General features: G+C 40.0%; 2 protein-coding genes across 6 annotated transcripts; both read left to right on the top strand.

Moving 5' to 3' along the window:
• The first annotated feature begins 6688 nt into the window (after window positions 1-6688).
• On the top strand, window positions 6689-8707 carry LOC111881281 (histone deacetylase HDT1). 5 transcript variants are annotated; one of them, XM_042898318.2, is made up of 5 exons: window positions 6690-7374; window positions 7592-7812; window positions 7980-8239; window positions 8324-8371; window positions 8434-8707. In XM_042898318.2, the coding sequence occupies exons 1-3, from the start codon at window positions 7258-7260 to the stop codon at window positions 8236-8238; spliced, it is 597 nt and encodes a 198-aa protein (XP_042754252.1). In that variant the 5' UTR covers window positions 6690-7257; the 3' UTR covers window position 8239; window positions 8324-8371; window positions 8434-8707. The 5 variants fall into 5 exon arrangements, 2 of the variants coding, with proteins under 2 accessions (XP_042754252.1, XP_042754251.1); XR_008226701.1 differs by having other exon boundaries at window positions 6689-7050; window positions 7304-7374; window positions 7592-8239; window positions 8324-8707; XM_042898317.2 differs by having other exon boundaries at window positions 8324-8707.
• A 2381-nt stretch (window positions 8708-11088) lies between these two features.
• On the top strand, window positions 11089-13598 carry LOC111881222 (fructokinase-1). Its single transcript, XM_023877637.3, has 5 exons — window positions 11089-11627; window positions 12068-12318; window positions 12429-12720; window positions 12817-12969; window positions 13048-13598. Exons 1-5 carry the CDS (start codon window positions 11256-11258, stop codon window positions 13429-13431), a joined length of 1452 nt encoding a protein of 483 aa, XP_023733405.1. The 5' UTR covers window positions 11089-11255; the 3' UTR covers window positions 13432-13598.
• Window positions 13599-13817: the final 219 nt, after the last annotated feature.

Genomic DNA, 13817 nt, shown 5'->3' with positions numbered 1-13817 from the left:
GTGATCAGGGTTGAATAATCTCAGAGTGCTGGACTTGGCCCTATTGCGCAGCTCTCGTTTGAGTCTAACCGTTGTAGCGACGAGTCTTTTACTCGAAGGATTATCTGAGCCTCATCACATGTGATGGTATCCAGGTGATGGCTAATTGGCATCGCGTGGAAGCCTTCAGCAGCTGAGGACTAGTTTGAGTTGAGTCAGAGGTTTCCCTAGGGTCAGCCTAGGATGAGGTAGTGCTGGAAGCAGAAGTAGTAGAAAGGGACCTGGTGGAGTCAAAGCAATTCCTGAGGAAAGTACGGATAGATGTGGAAGGTAGTATGGGCCCGTACTACTGAAAGTAGAGGATCCGTACTCGATTCGGGAAGGGCCGAGACAAGACCGGGAACCTGGTAGTGCGTGTGTTTGGCCTCGCAGCAGTGATCAATATTCTGATAGTGGTTGTGTTATATTTTCAGCATGGTGACGTTGCGAGAGAGACCAGTGGGCGGGTCAGGATCCGGTTCAGGATCAGGTTCGGGCGCGGGATCCGAACCAATTGATGATGGGTTGCGCGAGTTCATCGCATCTGAGATTACAAGAGGCATCCTTGAGGCGACCCCGGTCATTTTCGGGTCGATCAAGGAGGGGATCATTGAGCTGATGGAGGATCGCCTCCGAGCTTTCAGGAGTGATTTGGCATCTAGCCAGGCAAGTACGCGCACACTGTCCTTCAAGGACTTTAGGGGGTGTGGTGCGCCGGATTTTCACAGGGTGAAGAACCCCATTGCTGCCAAGAGATGGATCGCAGACATTGAGTCTGCACAGTTGACGAGCTTCTGCCCGGATGGGTCGAAGGTCCGCTTTGCGGCGGCATGTTTGAGAGACAGAGCTAGAGATTGATGGGAGTCAGTTGGAGACTCATTGGGAGCCTCGGTCGTCGAGGCTATGACCTGGTCAGACTTCGTGACCAGGTTTAGGGTGGAGTTTGCGCCGACAGTGGAGCTTCAGTAGCTGGCCAGAGAATTCCTAGACATGAGACAGACGACAGAGTCGGTGGCGGAGATTACCGCCAAGTTTCGGGAGAGGGCCCTATTAGTTCCTCAGTATGCAGGGGATGATGAGATGCAGAGGACCCGCTATCATGACATGTTGCGAGCGGAGATTCGGGAGCATGTCAGCTTCTCGGCATGCCCGACCCTGGACTCTATGATTGCTTGAGCTAGGGAGAGGGAGATCGATCTGGAGCACATTGCGAAGAGGAAGTCAGATCAAACATTCACATTGGAGGGTCCCGGGAAGAGACCCAAGACTTCAGATCAGCGATTAGTGGGTCGGCAGGGCCGAAGTCAGTGCAGCACGTGCGAGAAACCGCACGAGGGAGTGTGTCGTTCCAGGGGTTCCGGCTGCTACAAGTGTGGCAGTGATGGTCACGTCAGCAGGGACTGCCCACGGGGGGCAAGCCCATTATGTTTTCACTGCAATCAGGTGGGCCACAAGAGGACCGACTGCCCGATGATGAGGGGAGGAGCAGGGAGTGCGCCTGCCCCAGCGACTATGAGGATTACGGATGGGCGAGAGGGTAGTGCCATGCAGTGACAGATGCGGAAGATCTGGATTACAGGAAGAAATGTTGCAGGTACGTATCTATGGCTGTTTTCATTCCTAGGTGAATTAGGGAAGTTTTTACCCTGGACTCAGGCGATTTTATGTATGATTTGTCTCTCTGCTTGTATGTGGATTGTATTTTGGAATTGTCATATGCCAATTGCATACCAGGAGCTATTAGTAGCTAGTGGAGGTCATCTTTCACTTCGGGTTCGAAGTGTTCAGTATCATCTTGGTTACGGTTGAAAATGGTTCGGGAAGTGGTCAGCCACCATCATCGGAGTTTGATGGTTCTAATCTGGGCATTCGGGATGGCTTTCGGAAGCATCAAGGAAAGTGGCTTATCACCAAGGAGTCTGTGCCCAGTTATTCAGACTATAAGGACAATAGTTAGAGCTTAGGGAATTTTTTTAGCATCAGGGATGCGGGAGGTGTTCATCTAGTATTCGATAATCATACGGTAGTTGGAGTGGGCTAGAGATGGATCGCTAGCAGGGATAGGGCGATGGTGGTTATCATGCCTATCGAGTAAGGAAGGAATGAATGGAAATCTTCGGGTTTTCGCAGGCAGTAAGGACTTAGCTGAGGCTAAGTGGGGGAGAAACGATCAGGTTATGGGAGTAGAAAGGGTTTTGAAACTAGGTTAAGTTTCGCTCTCCTGTTAGGAAGAAAGACGGCTCAGGTGACTGTATAATTGGAGGATAGTGTAAGATGGAAGTTAGGAAAACTTGCCAATTGTGAGACCTCATTCTCGAAATTTCTGGTCGCGGATTACATAGGAATCGGTTGGGAGTTCCATTTGGGACATGAGTACCACTTGGGAGTACTTGATTGTGCTGTATGATCAATTGTGGGTTAGTTGTAGCATCCACTAGCAGCTAGTCGGTGGGGAAAGGTGTTGTCAGACTACCGGATGGCCGTAACATTCACCAGTGGCTAACTAGTAAAAGAAGTGTAGTAAGACTGCGGTGTGGCCCGTAGCATCAGATTAGCAAGACTGCAGTGCGGCCCGCAACAATCGTATGGGAGTATGGTTAGGCTACGGTGTGGCCCGTAGCACTGGTTTAGTAAGACTACGGTGTGGCCCGTAGCATTAGATTAGTAAGACTGCGGTGTGGCCCGTAGCATTAGATTAACAAGACTACGGTGTGGCCCGCAACAATCGTATGTGAGTATGGTTAGGCTACGGTGTGGCCCATAGCACTGGTTTAGTAAGACTACGGTGTGGCCCGTAGCATTAGATTAGTAAGACTGCGGTGTGGCCCGTAGCATTAGATTAGCAAGACTGCGGTGTGGCCCGCAACAATCGTATGTGAGCATGGTTAGGCTACGGTGTGGCCCGTAGCACTGGTTTAGCAAGACTGCCGGGCGGCCTGTAGCTTTGGTTGGCTGGCAGCGTAGAAGTGTTGTAAGACTACGGGATGGCCCGTAGCATTCATCGATCCCTATTCGTTAGAGCGAATGTATCAGGTGTATGATTTAGTGGCAGAGTGGATTGAGCGGTTATTGGTGAAGTTTCTTCGAAAGTCGCTGGGAGCGACTAGGAGTTGAGTTGGGGCTAGCGACCGGTGGGAGCCGGTAATCCAGATATTGGTAGATTGGTAGGGACCAGGGTGGTCTCAGTTCATCCAGAAGGCAGATAAGGAATAGCAGAAATTTCCAGCCAGTAGCAGTGCTGGTAAGCAGTCTATGGTGAAATTCAGATAGTTCGTCGTGGGGTGCTCGACACCAATTATAGTAGAAAGAATGCCCAGTGGATACTGGCGATAATGACCCGTACTGGAAGTAGCGGGAGTAATGGATTTGGGGAAGATAGGATCCTCACAGTGGCAGGGGAGATAGTTGTTTTGGGGCATCGCCTTAGGAAAGCAAGGGAATCGCGTGAGGAAAGAAGGGGTGAATCCCCTATGGGTTCAGTTGCAGTACTCGGAGAGTACCAGAAGGTTGTCGGCTGAGTAAGTTGTGTTTCCAGAATGATCAGGGTCAGAGTTGACCCGAAATGATTATCCGCAGGGATTTGCGTTAGTCAGAATGACCGGGTGGAAGACCAGCGAAGGTAGGCAGCTGGTGTTGGGATAATTGGTGGGTATTGAAGGCGGATTGCAGGCGGTGGGCCATGGAAAACTTCGAGGACGAAGTTTAATTTAAGTGGGGGAGAGTTGTAACACCTAAAGTTTTGAAGGCTAAGAAAGGAAAGAAAACCCTAAGTTTAGGGGTCGACTCGGCGAGTCCAAAGGGGGACTCAGCGAGTCCGAGCGGGATCCGGGTCGAGGAGTAAGTGACCGACTCGGCGAGTAGGCCAAGGTGACTCGGCGAGTCTGGTCTGTGCGTGGAAAACCCTAAATTCGGGACTTGGAGCCTATATAAACGTCTTAATCTTCTTCTTAGGGTTCCCTTACTGCCTCTTCATCCCTGTATACCAAACCCTAGCCGTCATAACCTTTGATTGAGCCATTTGTTGCCTTGGAAGGTGCATTAAAGCTTGGAGAAGGAAGAAGGAACTTGGAGGAGCAAGAAGGGACTATAGATCTGGAGTTTGTGGAGCCTTTCTGAGATATTGAAGGTAATAAGTCGTCCCTCTCTCCTTTAGGTCTTCCATGGTTGTGAGATTTGGGACTTTTAAGCCATGGTTTGACACCCATTTGAGTTAGAAGCCGAATCTCGAGTTGCTACTTCAGATCCAAGTGTGTTATGGACTAGAGAAGCATAAAGTATCAGCCCTTGAGTCAACGTTGAAGCCCCTTGGCCATAAACCCTAGTTTATGGTGTATTTTGCTTAGATCTCCTTCTCTACACGTAAAGTTTGCAACTTTACATGAGGAATAGGCTTGGGAAGGGTAGATCTACAGATTTGAGTCCCTGCATGACTCAAAAGTCCTCTGCATGTATGAAGGACCGGATGGACTCAGCGAGTCCTTTGAGTGGACTCGGTGAGTAGCTTGAAGATGAGGAGGAACTCGACGAGTGGGATGAACAACTCGTCAAGTCGGATAAAGTTGGGCATGAACTCGGCGAGTTGGATGAAGATTGTCTTGGACTCGGCGAGTCAAGTCGCGAAACCCCAAACCCTTCGCGTTTAGACTCGAATCAGTGAGTCGATTAGAGACTCGGTGAGTTGGACAGGTCAGGACTCGGAAATCGGTAGACTCGGCGAGTAGAGTCGCGAGTGGAAGGACTCTGGACTTATGAACTCGGCGAGTCAGTAGGGTGACTCGACGAGTAGGGTTGACCTGGAAGGTTGACTTTGACCAGGACTTTGACTTCGACCTGAGTTGACTTAGTTGACTTTCGGGAGATAGTTAGACTAAGTGTTGCATTGATATTGGTAGCTCGGGGAGCTAGTGGAGCGGGAGTTCAGAGAGTTGTCGGTTAGCAGCCGGAGGATTATCAGCAGAGTTCAGCAGTGCGAGGTGAGTCTCCTCACTGTGTGTATGGATCTAAGGCACCAATGCCGGCCCATTTAGAATATGCATGAAAGACCAGGGGGTGGCCCCTGGCACACAGTATGTTATTATGGATGACTGGAAGACCCAAGGGTTAGCCCTAGGCAATATGTATGAAAGACCAGGAGGTGGCTCCTGGCGCATTGTATGCTATTATATATGAAAGACCAGGAGGTGGCTTCTGGCACACTGTATGTTGTTTAGTTAAGTAGAGTAATATGTACGGTTGTCTTTGTGATACTTGCATAAAAGACCAGGGGGTGGCCCTTGGCACATGTCTGTAAGACCAAGGGGTGGCCCTTGGCACTTGTCTGTATGACCCAGGGAGCGGCCCAAGCTTGACCAGGAAGACCACGCGCGGCCCGTGGCATAATGGCAAGACTATGTTTGGCACATAGCACCTTATTTGATTATGGATAAGTCGGTTATGTATAGCTCTTGGCTATGAATGGTTTGTATGGTATGAGGTATTTGGGGAACTCACTAAGCTTCGTGCTTACGGCTTTCAGTTTTGGTTTCAGGTACTTCCGGTAGCGGATGATGGAGCTCGGGATGATCGCATGGCACACACCATAGATTAGTCAACCTGAGAATGTTTTACTCTGATAATGAACATGTGTTTTGAAAACTAATACTCTGTTTATGTTTTGAAATGATGATTTTACTTTAAGTGATACTTTATTAAAAGAAATTTTTAGTCTTGAATTTTGAGACGTTACATTAGTGCAACCCTTTCTCTATTGTGGAGTTTGTGTGTGTGTTTAATGCTTTTCAGATGTGTTGTGGTGTTTGTGTGTATATGTGTTTAATCTCTCGTTGGTCTTGTTCGAGTTTGTGTGTGCATTTAATCTGTATGTGTGTGTGTTTGTGTTAAATCTGTTGTAAAGTCGATGGATGTTTGTGTTAATCTGTGTGTTTTCATCAGATTTCATTTGTGTGTGTGTTCATCTTATTTAGTGTGTGTATGTGTGTGTTTATTTGATTTTATCTGATTTAGTGTGTGTATGTGTGTGTTTATCTGATATGATTTTGTGTGTGTTCATCTGATCTGATTTAGTTGGAGATGGAGATGACGGACTGTGGCGGGTGCCGAGTGGTGGTCGAACGGTGGTGGTGGCGGAAGATTTTTTGGAGAGTGAATTTTCCTTCGAGGTGAGGGTGTGGGTTTTGAGAAGATTTTTGTAATTTGAAGAATTGATGAATTGGGTCGGTGATTGATTCATCTTTTCGGCTTCAACTTGTAGAGATTCTGATGTGTTTTTTATGGAGAGAGAGAGAGAGAGAGAGAGATACTTTCTTTTATTTTTTTATATTTTTTTAGTTATAAAATAATTAAATAACAAAAAGAAAACCAAAAAAATGGAAAATGACAAATCCGTCATTTTTAGATTTTTTAAATTGTTTTGGACCAAAACCGAATCAAAATGATAACTTTTTTGACTATTAGTGTTAGTCTAAACGTGTTTGGACCAAAGTAGCATTTTTGGACATACCACCATTGTTGCAATTTTGTCTCCAAAAATAAATCATTATTATTAATAAAAACTCAAAGTTTAGTATAAGAACCCAACCAGTCGAAATAAAATTAAAAAAAAAACCCAAAATCCATATAAGCATGACAAAAAACCGTTGGTCGTTAATCCATTAAAAAACTTTATTTCTCAATTACTTATATAGTCTAATTCACACCGTTAATATTATTCAAAAAGAGTGTTGTAAACCCTAACTCATCGGCGCTCCTAATTTCTTTCAACTTTCTCCCTCTCTCCCTTTGCAACGATGAAGTTTTGGGATAACGAATTATATTTCTATTTCATTATCTATACACCCTGTTTCGATGAAAAAATTGTATGCACCGTGATTTGGTTTTGATAGCGATGCAAATCTCCAATTTGATTTACCTTGATGATAGTCATCGTTTTGCTTTTATATTAGAGGCTTGATATGTAATGTATGTTATTATCAATTTTATTGTCTGTGCAGATGTGTGTGGTTGGATCCCAACTTGTGTTTGTCTAAACTAAAAGTAAGAGGATGTGCAAGTGTTGGTGTTGTGTTATATCATACTATATATTATATGTTGTCCATGTTTGAAATTGGATTTATAAGATTGCATTCAGGACTGTTGTTGCTATGTATGTATGTTTCAAATGTACATGATATGGTGATTTTGGGTTTGTTGTTTTCACATATCAGTTGTTTGTAACACTAGTTTTATGTTTTGTTTCACGTTATGACTTATGATGTGTATGCAAACTCATATCATGGTTTTGATTCAGGTGTTGAGGTTAGAAGTGGTGAAGCGTTTGAAGTAAAGCTTCGTCTAGGGAGGTATTTGCATATTAAACAGGTAACAAAATAAAACCCTTTCTGCAGATGTACCCAGGAAAAGGAGTGACATCACATGGAATGATCCATAATATATATAGTCCATAGCAAATGGGACTTTACTTTTCTTTCTAAATAAATTATTCCTGACGCTTGTCTTATCTAAATAAATAAAGCTAATTGTGTTTGCTTTTTGTTATGAGAAGTTTGTTTTGTTAAATGTTATTGTTTGTAATTAGGTTTGTCTTGGAAAAAATAAGGAGGAAGTAGGTGCGCCTGTTATTGTGAAAATTAGTGTTGGAGACAAAGTGGTTGAAGAAGTAACCCTTTACAATAGGAAGCAACCACTACAACTACTTTTACGGGTGTATAACAAAAAGTTTGAAATCTCACACACCTTGAGCAGTGGAAGTGTCCACTTCATCGGAAGCGTCACTAAAAAACCCATTTATATATATGAATATCCTTCTCTCAAACTCAAACTCAAACTCAAACATACGTTCATACTACTAGCTAGCTGTTTACTAACTTAATTAGAAGAATCTTTTTAAGTTTGTATTGGTTTAACTTTTAATTTTGGAGTTTGTTGTTGTTGGCTTCTTGACCAATTTGCCATCATGTGATCACTGTGTTTGAAAGCGATACAGAGGAAGAGGAAGAGACAACAAAAAGCATGCAGACTTCAAATTCAACACCAACTACAAAAGAATGCATGGACATTGTGGAATGTTTCCCAGGTTTTGAAGAAGATTCATTGGGATATTTGCAAGCACTGCATGTCTTCCTAAAGCCGTCTGCTCGTGAGAATTTTATGGTTCCAAAGGCTGACACAACTAAGATGATGTTTCTTAAGATGCTTATACAGGAACAGACAGCAAATAATTAAGGTTATACTGTATTATTTACGTTTACGTAGTTTATATTTTATATGTTAAAACAACTTTATATAATGTGAATTTATTTATTGACAGGAAGAAGGAAATTAATAAGGTGGAAGCAAGAAGCAAGTCCTGCAACAGGTATTGTTTTGCTTTCTCTTAAGAGTCTTTATAAATACTACATGTTATTTGGGTGTTTGCAGAAGCTGAGACAGAATGCTACTATTTCGTTGAGACTTGAGAGAGGGTTGCAGACATATATCATTCAAGGGTGGGTGATGAGGGTAGGGTAGGGTAGGGTAGGGTAGTTTCTAAATTCTAATATCATGGTGTGATTGAGAGTATATACGAAAAAGACATCAATCATATACTAGTCTCCTGTCTCCTCTTTATTTATGTGTTTATATATTAATTTTGTCGCTATTCATTATGCATAAAAGAGTACATATTTTGGTTATTAACTGTAATTTTATCTGCTATGTTGTTCCTTCAATTCTAATCAAGGTGAAAGTATCATCAATCTTATTACAGGTAACACATAAATTTTGTCCTTTTTTCACCCTTCCGAGTTCTGACTCTTGACCATCTTCTTTAGCTAGCCTTCTTGCATTGCAGTTCCACCTTTTGGTTTTGGGCAACTATTTCAATCCTCCCCAATATTTTATTTAAACTCCACTTTTATTCCATCTTTGTATCTTCAAATCTAACATGCATGCTCAGAAACAGATTTTACTGTTTTGTTATAGGCACAATTTTGTAAATATCCCATTTTTTCCATGTTCAACCTGAAAGAAATAGAAAGAAAGTGTTATTCTTTAATTATATTATTTGTTATCAAATGGAAAAAGGAGCTTAAAATGTTACAGTTATGAATTAAGTTTCTTTATGTTATTGTTTGGTGATAAGCCTGAAGGTTTGGCCAGGCAGAAGTAGGGTAGCTTCGATTAGTCTAGGATACTTATTCTTAAGGGTAAATTACATGAATGGTTTATGTGGTTTGGGGTAATCTGCAATATGTTTTATTTATTTATTTAATTTGGATCGTCCCTATTATATGTTTTTATTGCGTGTTTGGTCTCTCAAATCTAAAAAGATTGTAATTGTCTTTGTATATTTATTTTTTTAATTAGTTTAATATTTATTGATTATTTTATTTATTAAAGAAATTATTTAATAAAATGCGGGTCCCAACACCCACCCACAACCTATATAGTGAGTACCCTACCAAAATTTTAACTTTTCTTCATTGAGTTTGTCACAAAAATCATTATATATACAACCTTGTTATGTTTTAATTTCAACTTTATTTTTTTTTTCATTCGTCGTTATATTTTAGAAAACGTTTTATTTTTTGGTTCTTGGCTGGTCAACAACAGGTCATGATAACGTGTTAGTTTGACATTTTTCTCAGTTTATATTTAGCTTAAACATTTTTTCTTGTTTCTCATTTGCCATTATTTTCTAGAAAAATGTTTATTTGAGCCATTGGTCAGTCACAAGGTATTTTAAAACGTAATAACTTAAAATGAAAAAGAAAAAAAAACGAAGGCACGAATCGAAACTACGACTTCTCCTTGAGGGTGGGGCGTGTTAGCTAGTAAGTCAATAACTCTTTTTTGTATTATCAATGTTTGTTGTATTTAAAGGCCCGTTTGGTGAGGAGAACACAATGGGACAGAACAGAACTACAACTTTTGAGAGTGTGTTTGGCATACCTAGAACTAGAACAAAGTAAAAGTTTGACCAAATCCAATGGGACAATTCATTGAAAAAATAGTCCCACCTAAAAAGGTGGAACTCAACAGAACACGTATTCCTCTTTTCTCAATCTGACGAAATATCCCTGGAACGGGTCTCATCTTACGTCTCCGACTTTCTCGTTATCCACCATTCTTATCAAATTATCCTCTTTTTCAGTCTTACTAAACGCTATACAAATTATTTGTCTTGTCCAGTCCTGTCTAGTTTTGTTCCACCTAGTTCTTCTGTTAAACGGTACCTAATGTACACATGCATTTTAAAATGAGGGAAAAAGACCTAGTGTAAGTCTCGAGTCCGAGACATCTAATAAACGATGTAACATGTTAATCTTTTAGCCAATAAAAATTATCATTTTTATTATTTCTCAATAAATATGTCAATAAATTGTCATTTTTTATTTGCCATTAAAATTCATATATAACTGTAATGTTTTTAATTGTCCTTTTGAAGGTTTTAACAAATACTTTTAAATTATATTTTGTCACTAAAATTCATATATAATTGTAATGTTTTTAATTGTCTTTTTGAAGGTTTTAACAAATACTTTTAAATTATATAATAATATTTTCGATAATATATATATATATATATATATATATATATATATATATATATATATATATATATATATATATATATATATTGCCTTTTAATCAAATAGATTAAGCAGATAGAAAAGTTTGAATTTTTAAATATTTAGGTGTAGACTCGATATCTCTATAAAAGAATTAAAATCATTAAAATTATTAAAAGATAAAAAGATAAAGTTTATGGACACACAACATTTAGTATAAGAATTAAACCAACACATATAAAATATAAAAACCCCCAAAAATCAATATAAGCATGAAAACTATGCTTTAAAGTGTTGTACAGTATAATTTTATAATATATAAATTGTTATGTTTGTCAAAAAAATTATTGTGTATGAATCACTTCCCATTTTAAAAATAACCCTAATCCCATAATTTGTTTTTGACAAGAAAAATAATTTAAATATGTTATCCGGATGTTATTGAAATTAAATTAAAAATCTCTTTTGTTAGCAAAGTGGCTAGCCACGCCAATTTTACAAACAAAAGTGTAAATTTCCAACAAAGAAGTGGGGCAGGAATAAATCGAAGTTAACTTCACCCACCTTCTTTGCCGTTCATCGAAAAATATAGCAATTTCGATCTACCTTGTTTATCCCTTTCATGTCTTTGCCTCACAAACAAACAAGTAATACGTATCAGTACTGTGCTTCCACCCTCATCCTCCATTAATGCATCAACGAACTTTCGACCTCAATCGACACAGTCCCATACCCAATTATGGGGTATCTTACTCTCACCCATTATTATACCAAAACCCTAGAATAAGAATTTCCGACTTCAAAACCAACTGCTACACTCACCATAATCATGTCATTAGAACTCATGTCCCTGTTAATTGCATAAGTTATGGACTTGATGTGTCCGTTTCGAAGCATCGCCGTCTTTCTTCCGTCAATTTCTCCGGAAAGAAAGAATTTGATGTCGCCACCCTTGGAAACCTATGTGTTGACGTTGTGCTTAATGTTCCCAATTTGCCCCCTTCGTCCTTTGACGAACGTAAAAATTACATGGAACAGCTTGCTAAATCGCCTCCTGATAAGGTCTGTTGTAAATGTTCTTCGTTTTCTTCGATTTAATTACTTGTGCAATTTGGTTATCAGTTACTGTGGGTAATCGGATTAATTTCTGTTAATTTGAGATGGCCTTTAACTTCGAAATTTGACAGAGCTCCCAGTTCCAAGCATGCTGTAACTATGTTCTTATAGGATTCATACATTTAGCCATTTAAGCTCCTTAATGCAACTTGAAAGTCACAATAGTTATTTATTTATAGTGATTGACAAAGCCGATTAGGGGGGATGTTTGGATGTGTGATTTGGTAGTTTTTATCTGAATCAGTTTCTAGGATTTGGGCAACCTGCATGCTTATGCATATGATGATTTATAATGCACATCTGCACACCCCTCTCCTGTCATTGTCATATATGATATATCAACATCTCTCACTTTAGGGCTTGAACTGACTGGTTTCACTTTATAGAAACACTGGGAAGCTGGTGGTAACTGCAACATGGCTATAGCAGCAGCAAGATTGGGACTTCGTTGCATTGTGATTGGTCATGTTGGGGATGAAATATATGGAAAATTTCTCTTGGATGTTCTTGAAGATGAGGGGATTAATCTGATAGGGATGAGAGAAGATGATGATATAATCAACAGTTCCAGTAGTGCATACGAGACACTTTTATGTTGGGTCTTGGTGGATCCTTTACAAAGACACGGGTTTTGCAGGTATACGTGATTAATTAAAGGTTCGTTCAAGTTTATGGTAGCTTATATTCAAGGTACCAACTTTATGGATCATAATTCATCAAATATTTGACCTAGATTTTGTTTATTAGTCGAGCAGATTTTAGCAAGGAGCCTGCATTTACTTGGTTGAGAGCATTATCTGATGAAGTAAAGACGAATATACAAAAGTCAAAAGTCCTTTTCTGTAATGGCTATGGCTTTGATGAGCTTCCTGCAAATCTGATTACTCATGCCCTTGAGTATGCTGTTGAAGTTGGAACATCAATCTTTTTTGACCCTGGACCAAAGGGAAAGTCTCTTGCTATTGGGACACCTGAAGAACGAGAAGCACTTGCTAAGTTGCTGAGGTTTAGTGATGTTCTTCTTCTAACTTCAGAGGAGGTTTGCACTGCACTATTTTTTTTCTCTTAATACGAATCTTTAATAATATCAATATCAGTTCAGTTATCATCATCATCTTATGTTGTTTTATGCCAGGCTGAATCAATGACTGGGTTGGATAACCCAATAGCAGCTGGAAAGGAGTTGCTAAGTAAAGGAGTCCGGACAAAATGGGTGATCATTAAAATGGGATCAAAGGGCTCTATTTTAATCACCAAATCAGGCATTTCATGTGTGCCTTCATTCAAGGTAAACATTTTATACATAAGTCAAAAAATGATTTAATTTTGGGATGATATGATAAAAATTAAAAATGTATTTGGACAGGTGGAAGTGATGGACACGGTTGGATGTGGAGACAGCTTTGTGGCTGCGATTGCATTTGGTTACATACACAAGATGCCATTACTTCATACATTAACAATAGCCAATGCAGTGGGTGCAGCAACAGCCACCGGTTGTGGGGCCGGGAGAAATGTTGCAAACTTACAAAAAGTCAAGCAGCTCATCAAGGAGTCAAACCTCAATGAAGACAATAGTTTTTGGAACAAATTACTCGATCAAAATTTGAACAAAAAAGAAGACATCACAATTCTGTCAAAAACAACTGTGAACAATGGATTTTTTAAACATGTAACCCTTCAAAAGGTGGTTAGTGAGGTTCTTCATAAGCTTGAGGTTCCATTAGCAGACAGAATATTGTCTTCTTGAAGAATTCTTATTGAGTTTTGTGTATTTTTAATTGTTTAGAGCAGGAACTGGAATTGTTAGTCACTCAGATTTGATGGTATCTATGGGTTTTGGTTGTCGAGCAGTGAAACTATTGCTTGCTCATTATTATTATTTTTTTCACACAAGTGAGATTTTGTTGTTTTTCACTTCTTTCTTTCAGATGATTATCTCATACTCATAGTGGTTGAAATTTACCTTAAGAAATAAAGGGGATCCATACATAAAAGCAAGCACAAAACATAGCGTTCATGTTTTCAACGTTTTTTTACGAGTCATGTGTAAAAGTTAAAACGCCTTTGGATTATGTCAGGTCGACAGGTAGGGTTAGAATTTGGAAATATTAAGGAGACGTTAATAAATCGATA

This window comes from Lactuca sativa, chromosome 9 (assembly GCF_002870075.4).
Source record: "Lactuca sativa cultivar Salinas chromosome 9, Lsat_Salinas_v11, whole genome shotgun sequence".
NCBI lineage: Eukaryota > Viridiplantae > Streptophyta > Magnoliopsida > Asterales > Asteraceae > Lactuca > Lactuca sativa.
The sequence above is the reverse complement of the archived record's forward strand: the minus strand, read 5'-3'. Positions and strand labels throughout refer to the sequence as shown.